This window comes from Bos taurus, chromosome 25 (assembly GCF_002263795.3).
Source record: "Bos taurus isolate L1 Dominette 01449 registration number 42190680 breed Hereford chromosome 25, ARS-UCD2.0, whole genome shotgun sequence".
Classification (NCBI taxonomy): domain Eukaryota; kingdom Metazoa; phylum Chordata; class Mammalia; order Artiodactyla; family Bovidae; genus Bos; species Bos taurus.
This window is the reverse complement of record NC_037352.1, coordinates 35,043,946-35,063,309: the sequence shown is the minus strand read 5'-3', so window position 1 is coordinate 35,063,309 and position 19,364 is coordinate 35,043,946. Positions and strand designations below refer to the sequence as shown.

The window sequence follows — 19,364 nt, the reverse complement described above, 5'->3', positions numbered from 1 at the left end:
GAAACAAGAGGTGCAAACAAGTCTCCTCTTTGAAGTGCTGAATAACAGATTCCGCTGGGAATGGAAAGGCGAGAAGCTACAAGATTCTTGAGCTGGTGTCAAATGAGCTCGGCCGAGGGCAGAAGGGGAAGAGGCGGCCCTCAGGGAAACTGGGGCAGGGTTTATTTGAAGACAACGTCTTAAATAGACCAGGCTGCAGAGGACAGGAGCGGGGAGGGGAGGGGGCGGGGGGGGGGGTTGCCAGCGATCATTCCTTTCCGCCGCCCCCCCTCCACTTAGGAGCCTGTTTTTGAAGGAAAACATAGCATCCAAAGGTGTTGGGGGAAGGCGACCGGCTCAACGGTAAAATGCAGAGCTGTTTCAAAAGAAAACAAAACCAAACCCCACCACCTGGTTCGACTCGGTTGGTAATAAAAAGCTATCGGATGAGCGGAGCTTGTGTAAACTAATCCCACCTCCCACTCACGAGTCAGCATTAAATTTTGGAAGGAGAGAGGGGAAGATACCGAACTTGGAATGACTTGTAATCGCTTTACTAAACTGCACGCCTTCAACTCTGATAGAGTATCCAGGACCCCACCCTCCCAGCCAGACTCGAAGCCGGAATGGGATTGTTAATCAGATCCTTCCCCAGACAGTCCATTAGACCAGACTCCCCGAAAGTGAGGAAGTCAGAACCCTGGGCAATTAGCAAGGAGATTCCCAATGATGACTAGGGAAACATACCCTTCTCCAACTGTTTAGATTGCCAAACATCCTGTCTTCTTGTACTTAAGGGGGACTTTTGACTCTGCCCATAGTCTGTCTGTTTGCAATCGATGACTCATTCAAGACCAAGGTCAGGTGATCGATCTTTATTATAGATGCCCTGGACCAGGGTGTCTGGAGCCTTCACTGCTGCAGAGAAATGTCTGGAGACGATAGCTCCCCCAGGAAGGACTACTGGCGAGCGGGCTGCTGCAAGGTAAGATGGAGGGAACCCATCCTGGGCAGGTAATACCGGGCACTTCCTGAAGGGGTGGAAGAGAGGCGACCTGTCCGACCTTCCAGGTAAGTTGTGACCAATTTGGGGCTCAGGTGTGACGGAGCATCTTCTTACATGTAAAAGGGGGAGAAGGCTTCTTGCTTTGCACACCTGCTTGGGGATCAAAGATAAAGCCGTGTGTTGGACAGGACAGAGGGCAGATGCCGGATGGATAATGATTGTTGTTATTAGACGGTTTCACAGGCAAAGGTGACTCTTCCAGGCTTGTGACTTTCAATCTGGCCTTTCCACCCTCAGGACATCAGTAGATAATAGGATGCTCTGCATGGCTCTCTCATCCCCTCCCAAGAGTTCCCATACATGTGTTTCATTTGGGGGAGGTAGGACCTCAAAATTCCCCAGAGGCAAACGATGTCTAATAGAGGTACAGGACTGAGGCAGAGTGGGGCTGGGTGCCTTGGACCCTGATGTCTCATGAGTAGCAATACACCATCGTATGGTTGGGGTTTTCGGGGACTTTACCTCCACCAGAGACTATTTTCCTGCGCCTATCCAATAACCTGCAAGATGGAACCAATTGTGTGTTTTTAATGTCTTCTCAGCAAGATTGTAAACTCTCACCAAGGCCGGAGCTGCTGTATTTCACAGGGCTTTACCTACATCCGCTACCTTGCCGTCTCAACTCCAACTTGGTGCACATGCCCGTGTGCACACACACACATATTTTCCTTTACTTTTATTAAAGTGGTCCAATGTTTCCCTACCATTAGCTGCTCCAAGATAACACTAGAAAAGCATCCTGTTGCAGTTTTATATACCTTAAGATGTGTTCTAGACTAGCATAAGCATTTGATGATGGGACAGTGGGCCAATAAATCCAATATCATGTACAGAATACAAAGACAAGTTTATTGAACAAAATTAAGACCTTCACAGTTCATAGTTCACTGAGGCTAAACAAAGGCTAGGTAATTTTTTAAATCCTTTACAAAAATTTCACATATGCATCCCCTTTCCCCCCAGTGATTAAAATAGCATGCCCAAATGTTGTCAAAACAGAATTGCTTCGGGAACAATTGCAGGTTTGGATTGCCTTTATTTCATGGCATGTTTGGGAAAGCTGGAAACTTTGCTTCGCTGTTGGTGGTTGTGGTCTCAATTCTGATGCACAAAATGAAAGATTCCCAGGTAAACAGGCCTGGAAGCAGAACACCAGCGTAGTCCTTGCCAAGGTCAGGCCTATCAAAGGTTTTATTCTGGTAATAAGGGCTTACGTTGCCAAAACAAAGAAGGCTGAAGGATCACAGAGCTCTGTGGCAAGAAGAATGAAAGTCAGGAAAGTGAAAGCTGTTTAATAACCAGCAACAACCTGGCAAGAGATGGGAGGGCAGTATGGGGAGGTCCCCCTCACTTTGGGATTTCTTCTTGTGGTGCTCAGGTGGACAAGGAGCAAGGAACACTCTCAGGCTCCAAACCTGGCACACAGCAGGCCCTCGAAAATAATTGCTGGAGGAATAAATAAATAAACTCATCAATTACTTCTGAGAGGCATTTGGGAGGGGGCAGCTGGGATCATGTCATTAAATGGTGATCAGAAAATCAAGCAGGTGCTTGGCAGCTTGGTTGAAAAAAAAATCCAACCTCTTCATCAAATAGCTTTTGGGTGCTCTTTTGGGTTCACTTCAGTCTGCTTGTCTGTAAAATGGTATGAAAATATGAGCAGGAATGCAAAGAAGCAAAGTTAGGGTAGGTGGTTATATTGCAGTTGAAGGAGATTAAATAACGACAACTGACTTTTATGGGGTGCTTAGCGTATGCAGGTAGAGCTCGAAACATTTTATGTGATTTTCTGCTTGATGTGTGCAGATAGACTCGACAAGGTTAGATAACATGCACAAGGTCAAAGCATTTTTCACCAGGATCTCAGCCCAATAGGACCATGTAGCTATGTGCTTCAGTGCAAACTGCTTCTCCTTAATGCTGCTGTTTAGATGCTACCAATAGGGTAAAGGTCTTTTTGGAGATGATGAGCTGAAAACGGACTTTCTCCTAGAAACGGGTCATTCTCTGGAACAGCATGCCACTTGGCAGCACCATGGCTCATCATCCAAAATGGCAGACTCCCACTTGCTTCTCCCCAGATGCCGCCAGCTTCGTCCCACTTGGCCAGCCTTTAAGATCCCAGCCTGCTCTCCGCCTCCTGGGCTTCGAGCCAAACAGTCCACTTGCTGTTTCCATTCCTTTTGTGAGCTTTCTTCTGGGCTACCTTGTGCCTTCTCCTGACCCCACATACCATCCCTGTTTCTTTCCACGTCTTACATCCTGCCCTGTCCAACACCCCATCATTTCTGAACTCTTTCACTCATGTCAACTGATAACGAATCTCAGTTCATTGCTCAGATCAAAACTAATGCTCTGGGCGCGGTCAGCCTTGTATCAGTTCCTTCCCTGGGTATTGTCTTTTGCTTAAGTTGAATCGTTGTCTTCCCTACTCCCCACATGTTATTGCTCTATTTCCAACAAAAGTGTAAGCTTCTAAGTAAGGGCAGAGGCCTTTCCCACTGTTTCTGTGTTTCTTTATAGTGTCTGACCCAGTGCTTTGCTCAACAGATTGTGATTGGTGATGAGACAGTGGACATCCCAGCATGACTGGTACAACCCTTATCTGCCCCCACCTCTCAAACCTTTTTTAAAGAACACAGAATTCTACACACCCAGTTTGGCATCTGGCCTCATAATTGTGGTCCCTTTCTCCACTCGACCATAATGACTTCAATTTCTCTCAAACACCTCTATCTTTTAATATCCACTTCAATTAGCAATAATAGAATAACACTTTGCACCTTTATATGATCTTTCCTTAGAGAACGCAAAAGCATTTTACAAGAAAGTATTAATTATTCCCATTTTACAGGCAGGAAACCCAAGGCAAAGTCAAAGAGTGACTCAGTGGCAAAATTAGGAGAGGATCTTTCCCTCTCTGTTTTCAGTGGTCTGTGCAATCATTAGATCATGCCACCTCTTCTAGTTTAGAGTTAAGTTACTGTTGAAAGACAATATACCAGGCCTTTTCACCATCCTTTATTTTACCATCCTAATATTTCCTACATTATAAAAGTACTATATGCTCATATAGAAATTATATCAAATAGAGAAATATTAAAGAAAAGAAAATTTACTCATAAATTCATTGTCCAGAGACACTCACTGTTGTTTCAGCAGTCTATGTGTCTATGGAACATTCTATTCTTTGTAACTGAGCTCACTGTATATCCTATTTTCCTCTTAAATAATAAATGTTTCACCATGTCACTACACATTTTACTAAACATAATTTTTAGTGGCTACCCAATATTTCACCATTTATTTAATAATTTCTGTGTTGCTCAGTTATGTTCGACTGTTTGAGGCCCCATGGCCTATAGCCTGCTAGGATCCTCTGTTCCTGGGATTCTCCAGGCAAGAATACTGGCATGGATAACCATTCCCTTCTCCAGGGGATCTTCCCAACCCAGGGATCGACCTAGGGTGTCCTGCACTGCAGGGAGATTCTTTACGGTCTGAGACACCAGAGAAGCGTACGGTTGGACTTTCATGTCGCTCCACTTTGTTGTTTTTGGTTTGTTTGTTACCAGAAAAATCTCTTTGATGAAAGTATTTGCATTTTATTCTTTGCTTTAACATGTATGCTTTCCAGATTATGTGTGCGTGAATACTCCCATAAGAAAAAAATATTACTAGATTAGAGGCCCACTTTCCTGGCATCTTCCCTTGATCTGACAAACAAACAAAATTCTGACATCCTGTGAGATCCTGCTACTAAACCTCTAAAGATATCCTAATACAGATTCTCAAAGCTGACACTAGATCGAATATTTAATGTAAATGAGCGAATGAAAAAACTTTCTTACTCCTTGCTAGATATATCAGATTCCCTCTTTTCCACTGGAACAAGTTTTCAAAATCTTACAAACCACACTTACCCAGGAAAAAATAATATACAGTCTGACAACGCTTATGACAAAAGAAAATCTAATTACATTTCACGAAAACAAATCTTCATTCAACTCCAAGTACAACTGCAGAGATGTGTCATCAAGGATCTTGCGGAGAAACAAAACAATATTTTGCTTCATGACATGAATAGAATTTCAAAAACCGTGTCCCTGCCCTAGAAGTCCTGGCACCGGGGACATGGATGTGTGTTTAAAATATTGGATGGCAAACTGATATTTTAAAAGCAATATTAATAAGGAAAGGTCAGTATAAATAGAATGCATAGGGTTCATGTCTCCCAGGAGGAAAGAAAAGGAATTAATATAGGGCCTTAGCACAGAACATGAACTTTGCATTAAACAAGATAATAATAATATTTATATAGTCCTTGACATATATCAAGCCTTTCAGACTACTGACGATATACACTATTAATTTCTAGTGATTCAGCAGTGACATCAGTGAGAGTCATACAGGATGGCGTTTATTTCAATAGCATACAGGAAATATGTAATATGACACATATGTGGGCCTCTAATGAGAAAGAAGAGGCAAAAAGGGAATTGAGATGTGATATTCTAATAAACTCTGAACTTTAAGAAAGTTTATATTTGAACATAAGTTTGGTAAAAAGAGACTGAGACAGGGGCCATGTGGCTGGTAAGATGGACTTTGGGAACTTGTGGGGTGATGAGGAGTCCTGGATCCCTCTTAAAGGGTTGGAAGTCCCAAGGTTGTGAGCCCTTCATTCCATTGTGTTAGTGATTCAGTCACGTGTGACTCTTTTTGACCCCATAGACTGTAGCCCTCCAGGCTCCTCTGTCCACGAAGTTCTCCAAGTAAGAATACTGGACTGGGTAGCCATTCCTTTCTCCAGAGGATCTTCCTGACCCGGGGATTAAACCCAGGTCTCCTGCCTTATAGGCAGATTCTTTGCCATCTGAACCACCAGGAAAAGCTAAATGTATTGTCTAAGCATATGATGGAGCTCCATCTGAAAGATCCAACAGCAAGCCTTTTTGTTTGAGACATGCAGAGAACACAACGTAATCATTAGAGGTGTGGAAAGATACCTAGAGCTAGCGACATTGACATATGCTGTCCAGAAGTGGAAAGCAGACTTAAGTGGTGGGCCAGAAATTAAGTCTTTGAAGATTCCAAAAAAGGGTCTTGGAACTGAGCAATGCTGTCACCAGAGAGAGGGGCTGAGGGGGTGGTGAATAGGAGAGTCTACTGTTTAGAAATCATTATAGTTTGTTCTTACAAGTTTGGCAGATTCTTGGTACAATTATACAACTACACATACATTTGGCATATAGAGATGAATTATGTACTCTGCAGGTAATTACATGTAGCAAAATGTGTACTTTTATTTGGTGGGTATTTACATAGTACAGTGAATCGTGTACTCAGAAATAATTAACATAAAGTATTATTTAGAAAAAACAAAACAATTAAAAGTAGTTTGGTTTTCTTGAGCTTCAAAAAAAAAAAAAAGAACCTGGAATCTTTCTTTCATTTATTCCAATAGTCCATGCCAAATTGTTCTGGAAGGCCGTTGCCAGAGAAAAGGAAGATGCTGTAATTTCCCTCTGTTATTCATAATCTTTTGATTTAAAGAAAAGGCCTTTTCAAAGTTAAGTGTCTCAACACTGCTGTCTGGACTGAGATATTCTTAAATTTAAAACATTTGCAGTTTCAGTCAACTTGAATGAATACCTAGATATCATTTTTAGCTTCTCTATTTGTAAAACTGAGATTCTCATATGACTTATTAGGAGTATGACTCTTTTTTTTTTTAACTAGACATCAAAAAGTAGCCATGTCTTTATGTTTATTTATGAATAAATTATAAAGGACACATTTAGCCTTATGTATTGTCTTTGGTTATCCGAAATATTTCTTGTTGGAAACTATTCAAAACCATTTCTAATTTGAATGCAAAAATACTCAGAAAGTGAATTAAGGTTTTAGAACTGAATCTCTTAAGTTTTGTTTTTAAAACTATCCCATGGGACACAAGATTTCTGAATTTTTTCATTATTCTTGGAGTTGGGTTAAAACCTATTCTCCAACTTTTTCTGGAGATAAAGTTTGTAGGTGAAACTTAATTTTAAGAGTTTGTTATAAATAAGATCTTAGAAGATAGGGACTCTTTTGTGAGGAGTAAAGAGAATGGCTTTTTTTTTTTTTTTTTTAAATAATGGCCTACATTGTAAGACATTTTTCAGTTTGGAAGAAATTCTTGATGTTTAATTCCTTGAAGGAATCAGGTTAACTATATCAGAATGATTACTAAATTAGAATCTTTAGGAAACAGGGTAATATATTTTCCTTTATTGGGGCTATCAAAGGAGGACCAATTTAGTAATAATCAACCCATATGGCATTTTAGAGAATTTGCCAATTTTCACCTTAATTGATTTAATCAAGTATATGTAGCTGTCGGGAGACAAGAGGGTCCGCCAATGCCAGGAGGGTAGGAAAGTGTGAACTTCTGAAAGTGCTTTATAATGTTCTGTAAGTTACATTCATTAGTATTATCACAACCCCATTATGGCCCCTGAATTTTTCTGAGGCAAGATAAAATGGGTCAGAAAAGAAATTTAGGCATTCTGGAGTCATATTTCTTTGTCTGATCTGGTACGAAACTGTAATTGTTTAAAGGTTTCAGGAACAAACATCATTTTGGTCAGTCTTCCCTTCTGATTACTTGGGGCTTGATTTTTGAAAGATTGAGATGGTGAATTAGTCATATACTCGGGAACTGGGAGTTTTCTTTCCCTAAAGGGAGAGCCTGAATATCAATGTCTCTGGGTTGTTTTTTCTTGTGCTTCATTCTAAGTAATACCGTTTTCAAGTCAAGATGCTTCTTGTTTCCTGGGCCAGTTATCTTGCCAGCCTGTCATTGTCTCACACTTCGTTCTAGGTGCTTATAGCCATTACTCTTGTAGATGCTAATACACTTCTAGGTCCTAAAACCTTTCCACTTTCCGAATATTTTATATAGTACACAGTTTATATATCTACTATATTTGGATGTTAGCAGGTCCTCATGATCTACTATGTGGAGGTTGAAAGTCAATCTAAAAAAAAAAGGAAGAAATTAACCTTTTAAATTAGCTCTAAGTTGTTCTTATTCTATGTCTATCCTCAAGAAAAGTAAAATGTTCTTTAAAAAGTTTTTTCAGGTCTCTGCTGATTCTTTCAGTCAGCTAATTTTTGATCAGTGACATATCTATAGTGCTTTTCCTTTGAAATGGTAACATGTTGTGGTGCTGGCAAAGTTATTCTAAACTCCCCCTCCCACCCCAAAGAGCAGTTTGCCTTGTGTAACTTAAAACGTTGGTAGAAGAAATCTAAATTTTATTTTAAATAGAGCTTAACATCTGGGCCAGTCAATGTAATGTTTTTTTGCGTAAGTCCAGTTAACATGTAAATAACGTAAATATTACCAGAAATGTGACCAGGGTATTTAATACGCATCCAAATTTATTTCTGAAATATTGCCGTGGATTCAGAATCTTGAATTCTAACCAGATGTATTTCTGGAGTATTACACAGGTCATATATATTTCACTTTATTTTGGTTCAAACCCTGGGGATCGACACGATAATTAGATTGAGAACATCTGCACCAAATCCAAACCGTTTCCCTGATCCTTCCTTGAGCCTTCCCCACGGGAGGGTTTTTGTGTTTTTTTTTTAACCCCTGCACATTTTATTTGTCTAGTCACCTTTAGGGCAATTCCGAGGTCTCGACTGTCTGCCACCGCACAAATGGGAGGGAAAGGCAGACGTATCCTCAAGTGTGGGATACAAGAAATCTTTAGATGTGGCATTTCGTCGGGACAGGAGTCGCCAGAGGTGGCCATGCCTTTTCCCGCCAGGGGCCTGGCTCTGGGACAGGGCGTGGCCAGGCGCGGGTCGCGCGGGTGGGCACGTGCGCAGGGACCCGAGGACGCGAGTGTCGGGGCGCCGCTGCCCTCTACCGGGCAGCGCGGTCGGAGCTACAGCGCGGACGCCGGCCGACCGCGCGCGGGCTCGGGCGCCCCACACCGGGGCGGCCCTCTGCGTCCCGGGGTCGACAGTGCCCTGCCTGGCGCGGCGTCACTGCATCTAGGGCCGAGGCTCCCGGCGCCCGCGCGCTCCCACCCACCTGCTTCCTGCCCCCGCCGCTGGTCAAAGCTGCGGCCGAGACGCCCAGGGAACCCCCCTTTGCGGACCTCGGGAGTCGTGCGTTGTCGAAACTGACGCTCGTGGTCGCCAGTGCCAGACTTGGGGGCGCGTGTGTTCTCCAAATCCTGGGGACTTTCATTTCCAGTCCCTTCATTCAAAAATGCAGAGTTCACTCCAACGATCAGCGTTAAAACTTTCGAACTCAGTTGAAAAGCAATTATATCCCGCTTACATATTTTATTTTGTATTCCCTACAGATTTTATTTACATATAATTTTCAAGATTAAGGAATTTGGGGATTTGTTTTAACTAATTACACGTTAAATGAAGTGCGAGAGAGTAAAAGAACTGTATTCCTACTAGAAACTCAAACTCACACGTGTGTGTAATCAATTAAAGATGACGATCATAAAACTTGTGCTTTTTGCCAGGTTTCTGCGAAGAAAGAAATCAAAAGAGAATTGACTTTGGGGTTTTAGCATTCCTGTAAGCCGGGGACCATGCTTTTCCTTCTAAGTGTACCCACACTTTCCAAGTTTTTGCACCCAAACCGATGTGTCTGAACCACAGGAAGTTTCTGGGGCTGTTTCGCTGAAGCGGTGCGGGGGGATACAGAACTGGGCTCCAAGACTTTTCCTGTCGTGGCCCAAGCTGGCACAGCTCGGGCAGGTGGGGGCCATTGGGGCCCCTGGCCACCGGGGGTGAGGTACGGCGCGGCTACCGCGCGGCCACTGTGCGGGACGCTGACGGGTGCAGCGACACGGGGGGTCAGTGCTGCCTTCTCCCGGCTCCGGTATCCCCCAACGTGAAACGCTGTTCCCGGCTGACTCGGTCTCTGAATCCGGCTGGGGCGCAGCCAAGAGGGGTGTGCGGCCGCCGACCGCCGGCACGCCTCGTACCCGCCCCGCGGCCGTGGGCCCGGTTCTCGCCGGGTCGGAGCTTGGGCAGGTGGTCGCGGCGGCTCCGCGCGCTCAGCGCCCCGCAGGAGGGCGATCGCAAAGCGGCGCGGGGCCGGCGCTCGCCAGACCAAACGGCCGCCTGCTCCCTGCCCGGGATCCAGGAGGGGCTGCGCGGAGTCGGCGACTGCGACCCCCGCCCCCCCCCGCCAGCCCCACCCCCGGCGCGCCCGAAAACCGCCCCAGGTGAGCCAGGCTCGGGGGGCCTCCCGCTGGGGGCCCGGGGGCGCCCCGCTCCCGTCGCCCTCCAGCGCCCCCTCGGGGCCGGGCCGGCGGCCGTCGCTGCCGCCCCGCCGGGGCCGGGGTCTCGGGAGGGGCGGGGGTCGCGGGCCGGGCGGCGGGTGCCGCGGGGGAGCGGACAGGGGCCGCGCGCGCGCGCGCGCGCGAGGGGCCCGGCGGCGGCGGCCCGCCGCGCCCTCGGGCTCCGGCTCCGGCTCCGGCTCGGGCTCGCCATGGCTGCGGCGGCGCCGTGAGGAGGAGTCCGCGTGCTCCGTGGCGGCGGCGGCGGCCGGCTCCAGGCCGGGTTTTGGCGCCGCCCGCCTGCTGCCTCCTGGCGGCTCCTGAACTCCAGCCCCCTCTCTATCAGCCTCTCACTCCGTCTCAATATGTCTCAAGATGGCGGCCAATGTGGGATCGATGTTTCAATATTGGAAGCGCTTTGATTTACAGCAGCTGCAGGTCAGGCTTCTCCTCGCTCGGCCTCTCGCCCGGGGGTGGGGGCTGCGGGCGGTCGCGGCCTCCCCCGGGGACCCCGGGCCGCCTGGCCGCCGGGGGGCCGCGGCGGCGGGGAGGAGGGGGGTGCCGGGGGAACGCGGGGCCGAGTCGGGGACAAGTCCCTCTCGCTCCCCGGCCCCCATTGATAACTCGCTTGATCAGAAATTGATCCTCTTTGTTCAATTCATCGATCAGCCCAAGATGGCGCCGGGAGCCGCCGCCGCCGCCACCGCTGCCCCCGGTGTCGGCCCCCACCCCGGGGCGCCCCCCCCACCCGGCCCTGCGCCGCCGCCGCCGCGGGACCCGGGGAGGGGGCGGCCCCGGCGGCCCGCGGGGCGCGCGCGCGAGCCGGGGGAGCGGGAGGCTGGCTGGCGGGCGTGCGGGCGGCGGCGGCGGACGCTGCGCCGGGAGGGGGCTGCGGCCCGGCGGCTGCGGCGGCGGCGCCCGGCCGCGCGCCCCGCGCCCCCCGGCCCGCCGTATTCCCGGGGAAAGTTTGTGGGGAGTTGCTGTGGGGGTGAAGCGCCTGCCTCTCCAGGAGGAGCCGCCGGCGCGGCGGAGCTGGGGCTGGTGGCGCTGTGGTGCCGCCGGCTCGGGGGAGGGTCAGAGCGGCCACCGGCGGCGGCGGCGGCGCGGCCCGTCTCGGCTCCGGCCAGGCGGGCGGGTGGCCGGGCGGGCGTCCGCGCTCCCCGGGCCCCGGCTGGCTGGGGCCCCGGCCGCCGCCGCCCCCCGCCCCGCACTCCGGGCTGTCAGCGGGCCGGGACCGCGCCGCCACTCCCGCGCCCGGCGTGGGGCTCCTCCTGCGTGGACCCCGGGGTTTGTTTACGTCCGGGCGGGCGCCCGGGGGGCCACCCGCAGACCCCGCAGCCGCCCCGCTCTTTTGTGTGCCTGCACCAGCGGCACGGACTGGCCCCTCCGCGGCCAGGGACCCGGGTAGGGGCGCTCGGGGAAACTTGCGGGAGGCAGCGGGTGCCCGGCACGCGGACCCCGGGGGTCGGGTGCCCCCGGGGCGCGGGTGCGGGCGCCGGAGGAGGACTACAACTTTCCCCGAGCGCAGGCCCGTCTCTGCGCCTGGGTGCGCGGTGTGTCGCGGCCCGGGGCGCTTGCTCCCGCTGCCTATCCGGGCGGCCTTCGCCCCGTGCCCGGGGCTTCCTGCGGCTGCCAGTGACCCATCAGCTGCTCTCGGACCCTCTCCTCTGAGGTCCTGCCCTCCTAGCAGGGTCCGCGGCGGCGGCGGCGGGTGGAGGGGGGTGGGTGGGCAATGGAGAGCGCGGCGGGTCCGCTCCGAAATGCCTACCCAGATCGTGTTCTCGAAAGCAAAGCCCCGGGTGTCCCACTGGACAGTGGTGTGCCGGGCCGTGGTCCACGCACCCAACCTCAGGCGCCGAGAGGGGATCGTGCTGGGGCTCCCCATCCGTCTCCCGAGCCGCAGCCGTGCCCAGGGAGCGCGTTCCTGCCTGCCACCCCCCACCCAGGGGAGCAGCGCGCCCTCGGGGTCCGCCTGGGACCTGCCAGCTCCGCGCTGGCGGCTCCTGGACAGCCCCGGGACTCTGCCAGGTGGATGTTGTGCGTAGCTGGAGCCAAGTTGAAGGTGAGCTGAGTGTGGGCCCGAAGCTCAGCGAGCGCTGGCGTTGGGGGTTGGAGAGGTGTCTGCGGTTTCGAGGGGCCCAGGGCGGCCAGGCGCTCCGGGTTGGGGAGGGTCCCTCAGCGTCCCTGTGGGACAGCTATTGCTCTCAGCTCTAAGGTGTGCTTGAAGGTAAACTTGGCCGAACTTTCCTAACCCGGAGCACTGGTGATAGTGACCTAAAGTACTTTTAGGAGGAAAGGAAATGAACTCCAGATGCAGACTTGCATGAAATGCAGTGGATTGGATTAAAACGTATGTAAACGGAGTCTGACAACTTTAATTGTATATGCTTGTTTTCTGCTCTTGCCTGCGTAGTAAGAGCGATAAAGCAGACTCACGGCCGTTATGAAATTTCTTCAAATTTCTCACTTAACTAGGAAGAAGACTATGTGAAATATGTATTTCCGATAAGATTAAAACTTAAAGGAGTTTGAGTGTTTATTGACTAAAATAGATTATTCCGAAGTGTCTATTGTGTAAATTAGATTCCTGAATGTAATGAACACAGCCGAATGGCATTTTTGATAAATTGGTCTACCCTGTTTTAGTAAAAATAGCTCCCTTTTACCATAATTTAATTCCTGAGCTTACTGTAAAACCCGTTGTGGAGTTTTAGGAGACAAACCTTAATTTTTTTTTTTTCCCCTTGTCTTCCTAAATGTGACATTCTAGTCTAATACCAAGGTGGTTTCTTAAGTGTCCTGGCAAAAACTGCTTGGGAGATGGATTCGATTTCTCCGGAGTTATTAGATTTTATGACCTCTTTGATGCCCTCACCCACTCCTTGGTGATTAGTTACATCTTCACTGGAGCACTTGGTGGGGGGGTGCATTTAGGTGTATAACTTTAATGAAAAGTTTCCCTGTCAGTTCATGTTCAAGAACTTTCAGATGTTGATCTTGAATTTAAAAAATTCTTTATCTGAGCCTCGTTCTCTTTACTGAGCAGCCTACTGGTTTTTGGTGGTGGATGGAAGATTTGGCCTTAGACGGTTTTCGATTGCCACTTCATCACCTGTTTGAAAGCCTTCAATTGCCTATGGGATGCCCAGGTTCTAGAAGGTGAAAGTGGTTCTTTCTTTGGGCCCAGAAGAGGCCTTTGGAGTTGATATCTGGTTTAGTGTCATCTCTGTTCCCACAGACAGTAAGTGAGCCAGGGCAACTGCAGTTTGAGAAGAGAGAATCCATTAGTTTCAGACTCCTCTCGTCTTTCCAGAGCCCCTTATCCTGAGCTCAGGTTGCCTGCGGAGCCAAGTGAGGGTGCTGGTATTGCTACCTGAGGATAGAGAGACTGGGTCCCTGAGGGTCCAATTGGGAGCTCCTCGCTTGACACAGGGACCTGGGGCTGAGCCCTGGGCCCTCTGCTCGGTCTGCCTTGAAGCTGCCTTGGGTCGTGGAGTGAGTGCCCAGGAAGAGTTTCTGCAGACTGAGCTGTATTTTGTTTCCTTTTTAGTCCCAAAGTCTTGTGGTATGGGAGTTTCAGGGCTCTGGCCTTGCTAAGACTAGTTGGACAAGTTTTTTATCCTATCCCAGACTTGTAAAAACCAGGCTTTTTTTTTTTTAAGTAAGAAAAACACCATTGTATAAATTTGCCTTTTAAATACACGTTTGGAAAGAGGACACTTTCTAAAACAAGCTCATGTAACTCTGTATGTTAGGGTAGCTTTTTGCCAGTGCCTGGCTTCCCTTCGGAGCATTATTCCTACATGGTGACTAGTCTTTCCCTTTAAGGAACCTCTGCAGAAGTAACCTTTAAACGTTTTCCTCTTTTTTTTTTTTTTTTAAATAAGAAAGCAATTTCATTTTTGCTGCAAGTCCATTTTCTGGTTGCTTTTATTTTGTTTTCTCCTGTTAAGGAAGTGTGTACATTACCAGCCATCCAGGATGCTTCCCCAAACGAAGTATATTATTTTGATTATAATTTGTATCTCATCTAGGACCGTTTAAAATAAAGAGTAAACAAATGGGGGACGGGGCTCCACACAGCTGCTGCCTTTGTTTTTTTGGTTCTCTTAATAATATCAGTGTCTTAGAGATTGTGTGTGGGAAGGGGTCATTATCAGTTGATTAAAGTTTTTGTCCCCCTCTATGAAACTATGCGTAGGTTTTTTTCGAGGGGGAGGGGGTAGGGGGAGTTGTATGTTTGCTTGCTTTTTTAAAAAAGTGTAAGTCAGGGAAGAGGTTAAGTTATGCAGCACCTCTTGCAGTGGTGGGTCCGTAGAGGCCCCCTTCTCCCTTTTCCCCCAGTTTCCCCCATCTGCCTGTAGTTAGCGACATGAGAAAGTGGGGAAGGGACAGATTGCCCGTCCTCAGGAATAGCTCTCCTAATCAATCCACTGAGCTGACCTTAAAAATGCTGTCTGGTGAGTCAGTTGAGCCCAAGACCTTTAGTGACTGTTGCAAAAGTCCTCTGCCCTGTTGTATGCAATTCAAACAAACCCACCAGGGTTTGCTTGGGGTGGGGTGGGGGGAAGTAGGCTGAGTGGGGGCATAAGGGGTCCCTGTTCAGAAGCACCAGGCTGTACCTTGGGACCCCCCAACTTTGCATCTACCTGGAGCAGTCAGTAGTCTAAACTCCTTCTGAGGCTGGGATCACATCCTGAGAGGAAAAACCAAGGCTCCCAGTAGAAAAATCCGTGTGTGTTTCAGCTCATCTGTAAAAGCACAAGGAACATCCACAGTGAAATGAAAGGAGGACAAAATTGTTGAAGGAAAAGTTGTACATTTTTTAAAAAGAGAAATCCATTGTGTGAAAAATCCTGCAAGGGCTAGGCCGGATTCCTACCTGTGCTTCCATATTTTTTCAGTTCACATGATTGGCCTCATGTCAGTTTCACCGATTTAAAAGACAGTTGTATCTGATGGACTGTATAACACAGCGATAACAAAAAGTTTCTATAAACATTAAATATATAGGATCTTGTATTTTTAGAAATTATTTAAAAACCCACTTTAATGTATTATATACATTATATAACATAAACATCCGTATATGTATATATACATAAAGTAGCTTTCCCTATGAAAGGTCTGATTTTTACAAGTAATTGTCAAAGACCGAAATTCGTGTATTTCATCCTATTGTTTTGTCTGAAGCCCTTGCGTTATGGCTGCAGAGAGATAGTTTTGGTTTCAGCTGAAATTCTCCTGCCTCTGATTGTTTAAACCAGACCCTTAATCTTATTTTAACATACTTAAAATGTTCAAAAAACCCAGAAGAATTGTTTTGTATAAGTAGCAAGTGAATGTAGTTTAAACACTCAAGCAATTCTGGTATCTAATTGAAAACAGGTGGAATTCTTGGAATCCCGTGTTTGAATCTTATTATAGCAAAGCACAGAGACACTTCTTACGTATGGCCATTCATTTTGTCCAAACCTTTTGAAGAGGGGCTCTGTGACCTCTCCCTGTGCCCCACTGCAGTTTATACCTGGATGTTCAGTCGTGCTGGGCACTTTAGGGACCAGATGCCCGTGTGTGCTTGGACACTGAGAGAACTGTGTGAAGGTTGATCATGGAGTGAAAAGGGAACTTTAATGGCATAATTAGACAAGCGATTTGATATCTGTATTATACAACTAAAAATGGCACAGAAATTGTGAATCCATTTGTGATTTCTGATTTAATAAACATTTGTTGACATGAGTATTTGGATACATTTTATTACACCCCGATAAAGATTTAGAATAAATTAACTTTCCCTAAGCACATCTAGGGGGTCCATCTAGTCAAGGCTATGGTTTTTCCAGTGGTCATGTATGGATGGGAGAGTTGGACTATGAAGAAAGCTGAGTGCCGAAGAATTGATGCATTTGAACTGTGGTGTTGGAGAAGATTCTTGAGAGTCCCTTGGACTGCAAGGAGATCCAACCAGTCCATTCTAAAGGAGATCAGCCCTGGGTGTTCTTTGGAAGGAATGATGCCAAAGCTGAAACTCCAGTACTTTGGCCACCTGATGCGAAGAGTTGACTCATTGGAAAAGACTCTGATGCTGGGAGGGATTGGGGGCAGGAGGAAAAGGGGATGACAGGATGAGATGGCTGGATGGCATCACAGAATCTATGGACGTGAGTCTGAGTGAACTCCGGGAGTTGGTGATGGACAGGGAGGCCTGGCGTGCTGCGATTCATGGGGTTGCAAATAGTCAGACACGACTGAGCAACTGAACTGAACTGAAGCACATCTAGAGATGTAACCTGAAATACCAACAAAACCAAACAAAAAGCCAGGTTAAGGGGATATGTCAATAATATGTCATGGTGGGGCCCTCTAGATTATCCCAGTCATTTTTCCTCTTTTACTTTTCCCAACCAGCTGATAGCCTTGGTTTCGTTGTATATTTAAGAACCAAGCTTCAGTTGGTGTTTAGGTGCTGATTTGTATTGACCTGTTGGTTCTGTCAAAGTCTTGGATTTCCTGAGGTGTAGTCTACTTTTCAGCTGTGTTCTGAGAAAGTTGGTGGAGGAGAAGGGTCTCGGGCTGGGCTGAAGGTGTTCCGGCAGGGGGCTACCTGGGATTGAGGGGGGACCTGTGGCATTGCACTCATTAGTACAGTGGCTTGAAGCCATGGCTTTCAGACACCTGGGCTAATGCACCTGGGCTGTGACTTTAAAAACTGTGTGTGCTACCCTGTTCGTTTAATGCGACACAGTTAAAGAAACATAATGAGGGCAAACAGCTCTTCCTGAAAGACATCTAATTTGTTACAGAACCCATCAAGAACCTTTCCTTTGAAAAGTAAACAACTCTCGAATAAAAATAATTCTAATTCTTGCTATAATTAAGTTCTGATAGGGTGATGTTAATGCGCAAAATAAATGTCAGTTTTCCTCATTTGAGTCTGCAGACTTTTCCTTCCTGCAGGAGGCCCCAGGGCGGGCAGGCAAGAGGCAGAGATTTTGTGTTTATTAGAGCCCTGGGCCAGGGGCAGCCCCGGGGAAGTTCTTCAGATGTGATTGGTAGGATCCCTGCGCAAGAGGTCTCCCCCTACCCAGTTCTTAGGAACACCACCAGGGGACAGGTAACTGGAAAGGATTGGGGATGGGAGTATTCAATCCTCCCAAGAATTTACCCGGCACTGCAGAGCGGCTGGAAGAATAGCCAGGTAGGAGCCCGACATGAAACTGACTAGATTCCATTTCCTCCTCTGAGGCACTTGTGAAGTTGGGAAAGGTGAGTGATCCCACCTTTTATAAAACACGAGAGGCCACGGTCAGGGCTACCAGATCTTCCTTGTGGCCAACTCAGTCAGCTGACAGTTGAAATCCTGGATGCTTCCGACTGTGATTTATGAAGTTCATGTCGGAAGAAATTACCAGAGCTTGCTCAGAAGCTTGTTCTTTCTTAGCATTGACCCGAGTATACCAGCATGGGGCCTGTTTTCTTAAAGACATCATTCTCTTTGACTGTGTTTACCTAATAAGTTAAAGCAGTTAACTTTTTTTTTTTTGAAGTTATGCATAGTTGAGGTGTCTTGAGTTTGGTTAAGGGAAAAACAAATTGACAAATTAGCTCTTTCTTAAGTGAACGTTGTGAAATTGTGAGAAATAGAATGCCATTCTTACTGTCATTAAAATTTTATTTGGGTGTTGACAGCTTTTTGCTAAATGTAAGACGTTCAGATCCTGTCCACCCAGCTGTAAAACAAAAAAAGAAAATACCCAAAAAACAACCCAACCAGTTCAAAACCTTCTTTTCCAATATCCCCCTAAAAGCAAGGTAGTCTCTCTTTAACATTGGGTCTTTCCCCCTAATGAATTGTTAGTATTTTGTTTTCTAACATAGTTGTATATCTTAAGCATCTTGATTCAGTTGTTATTTTGGACCTGCGAGGGTCTTTGGTTTGTTGCCACTGCCCCTTGGGTTTTAGAGGAGCAGTCTCTGCTTAGATCAAAATAGTTTGATATAAAGCTAGTAAGTGACACCAAAGGTAGATCCTTGTCTTGAAGATGCAAACAGAAGCAAGGCCTGTGGGCTGTTGACAGAGGAAGGGCTGGTTCGGAGCCGCCCTCAGCCTGGGCGCTGCCAGCCCCGAGCGCCTCCTGTCACCCTGCCTGCCACTTCTCGTCCCTCCTCCGAGCTCCTGCCCCGCCACGCCTGTCCCCTCCTTCGTTGTGACAACTTTTCTTTTTTTTTTGGTTTAAAGTATTTGTGGAACTCCATTATTTTGAGATTCTTGGAAGAAAGATACTATGTAAATGAAAATTAAAAATAAAATTCTTGCTGGAGGGAATTGTACATTTAATTTTTTGATTAGGTTTGGAAAAGACATTTTTTCCCCCTCACCCTGAAAATAAGAACATTCTGTTGCTCCTATCACCATTTTTGCTTCATTCTGAAAGGTGCGGCAGATAATGGTGAAGCATGTCCTTTATTTTCAGTTTTTCCCCACGATAGTTGACCTATAACTTGAACCCATGCAGCTCTGTGTACAGTGAATTATTTCTGTTTCACATTGTTCTGCTGTGCCCTCGCCGAGCGTGTAGGTAGCAGCTGCCCATGGAATGCAGACCTTTCAAAGGGGAAAAGATTTTGGGTCACCAGTGTGCAGAAATTACAACTAAAATTGTACATAGACCTGCAAATAAAATTCCATCTTCCCTTCCTGTTCACACAGCAGAGGTGTTGTAAGCTGTACCCTTTTGAAACAGAAAGCTCGAGAACAGGAGCGGTCATGTAAACCAGTGGAGAAACCTTAATTTGCTGGAATTGCTTCATTTCACTTGTACCTCAGCTCGTCGTTACATAACACTGTGTGCTGTCACACCACGCAGCCAAGTAGGAGACAAGGTCAGGTTCGGAGTCGTGCTTCTGCTCCCTAGGCATGTGTGGGACCCAGGACCCAGACAGGAAGCCCAGGCTGCTGCCAAGATGCCCTGTCCAGGTGCCCTGGTCCACCAGGGACCTCACGG

General features: G+C 47.5%; 1 protein-coding gene across 9 annotated transcripts in view; it reads left to right on the top strand.

Moving 5' to 3' along the window:
- The first annotated feature begins 10,708 nt into the window (after nucleotides 1-10,708).
- Nucleotides 10,709-19,364, top strand: part of CUX1 (cut like homeobox 1) — a 349,421-nt gene continuing 340,765 nt past the window's right edge. For 5 of the 9 annotated variants that reach the window (XM_024985274.1, XM_024985272.2, XM_059881597.1 and 2 more), the window contains exon 1: nucleotides 12,074-12,418. In XM_024985274.1, the coding sequence (XP_024841042.1) occupies nucleotides 12,089-12,418 (330 nt within the window). In that variant the 5' untranslated portion in view covers nucleotides 12,074-12,088. Of the gene's footprint in view, nucleotides 10,795-12,073; nucleotides 12,419-19,364 lie in introns of those variants that run through there. The other 4 variants (XM_024985277.2, XM_024985276.2, XM_059881598.1 and 1 more) reach the window with 1 other exon arrangement.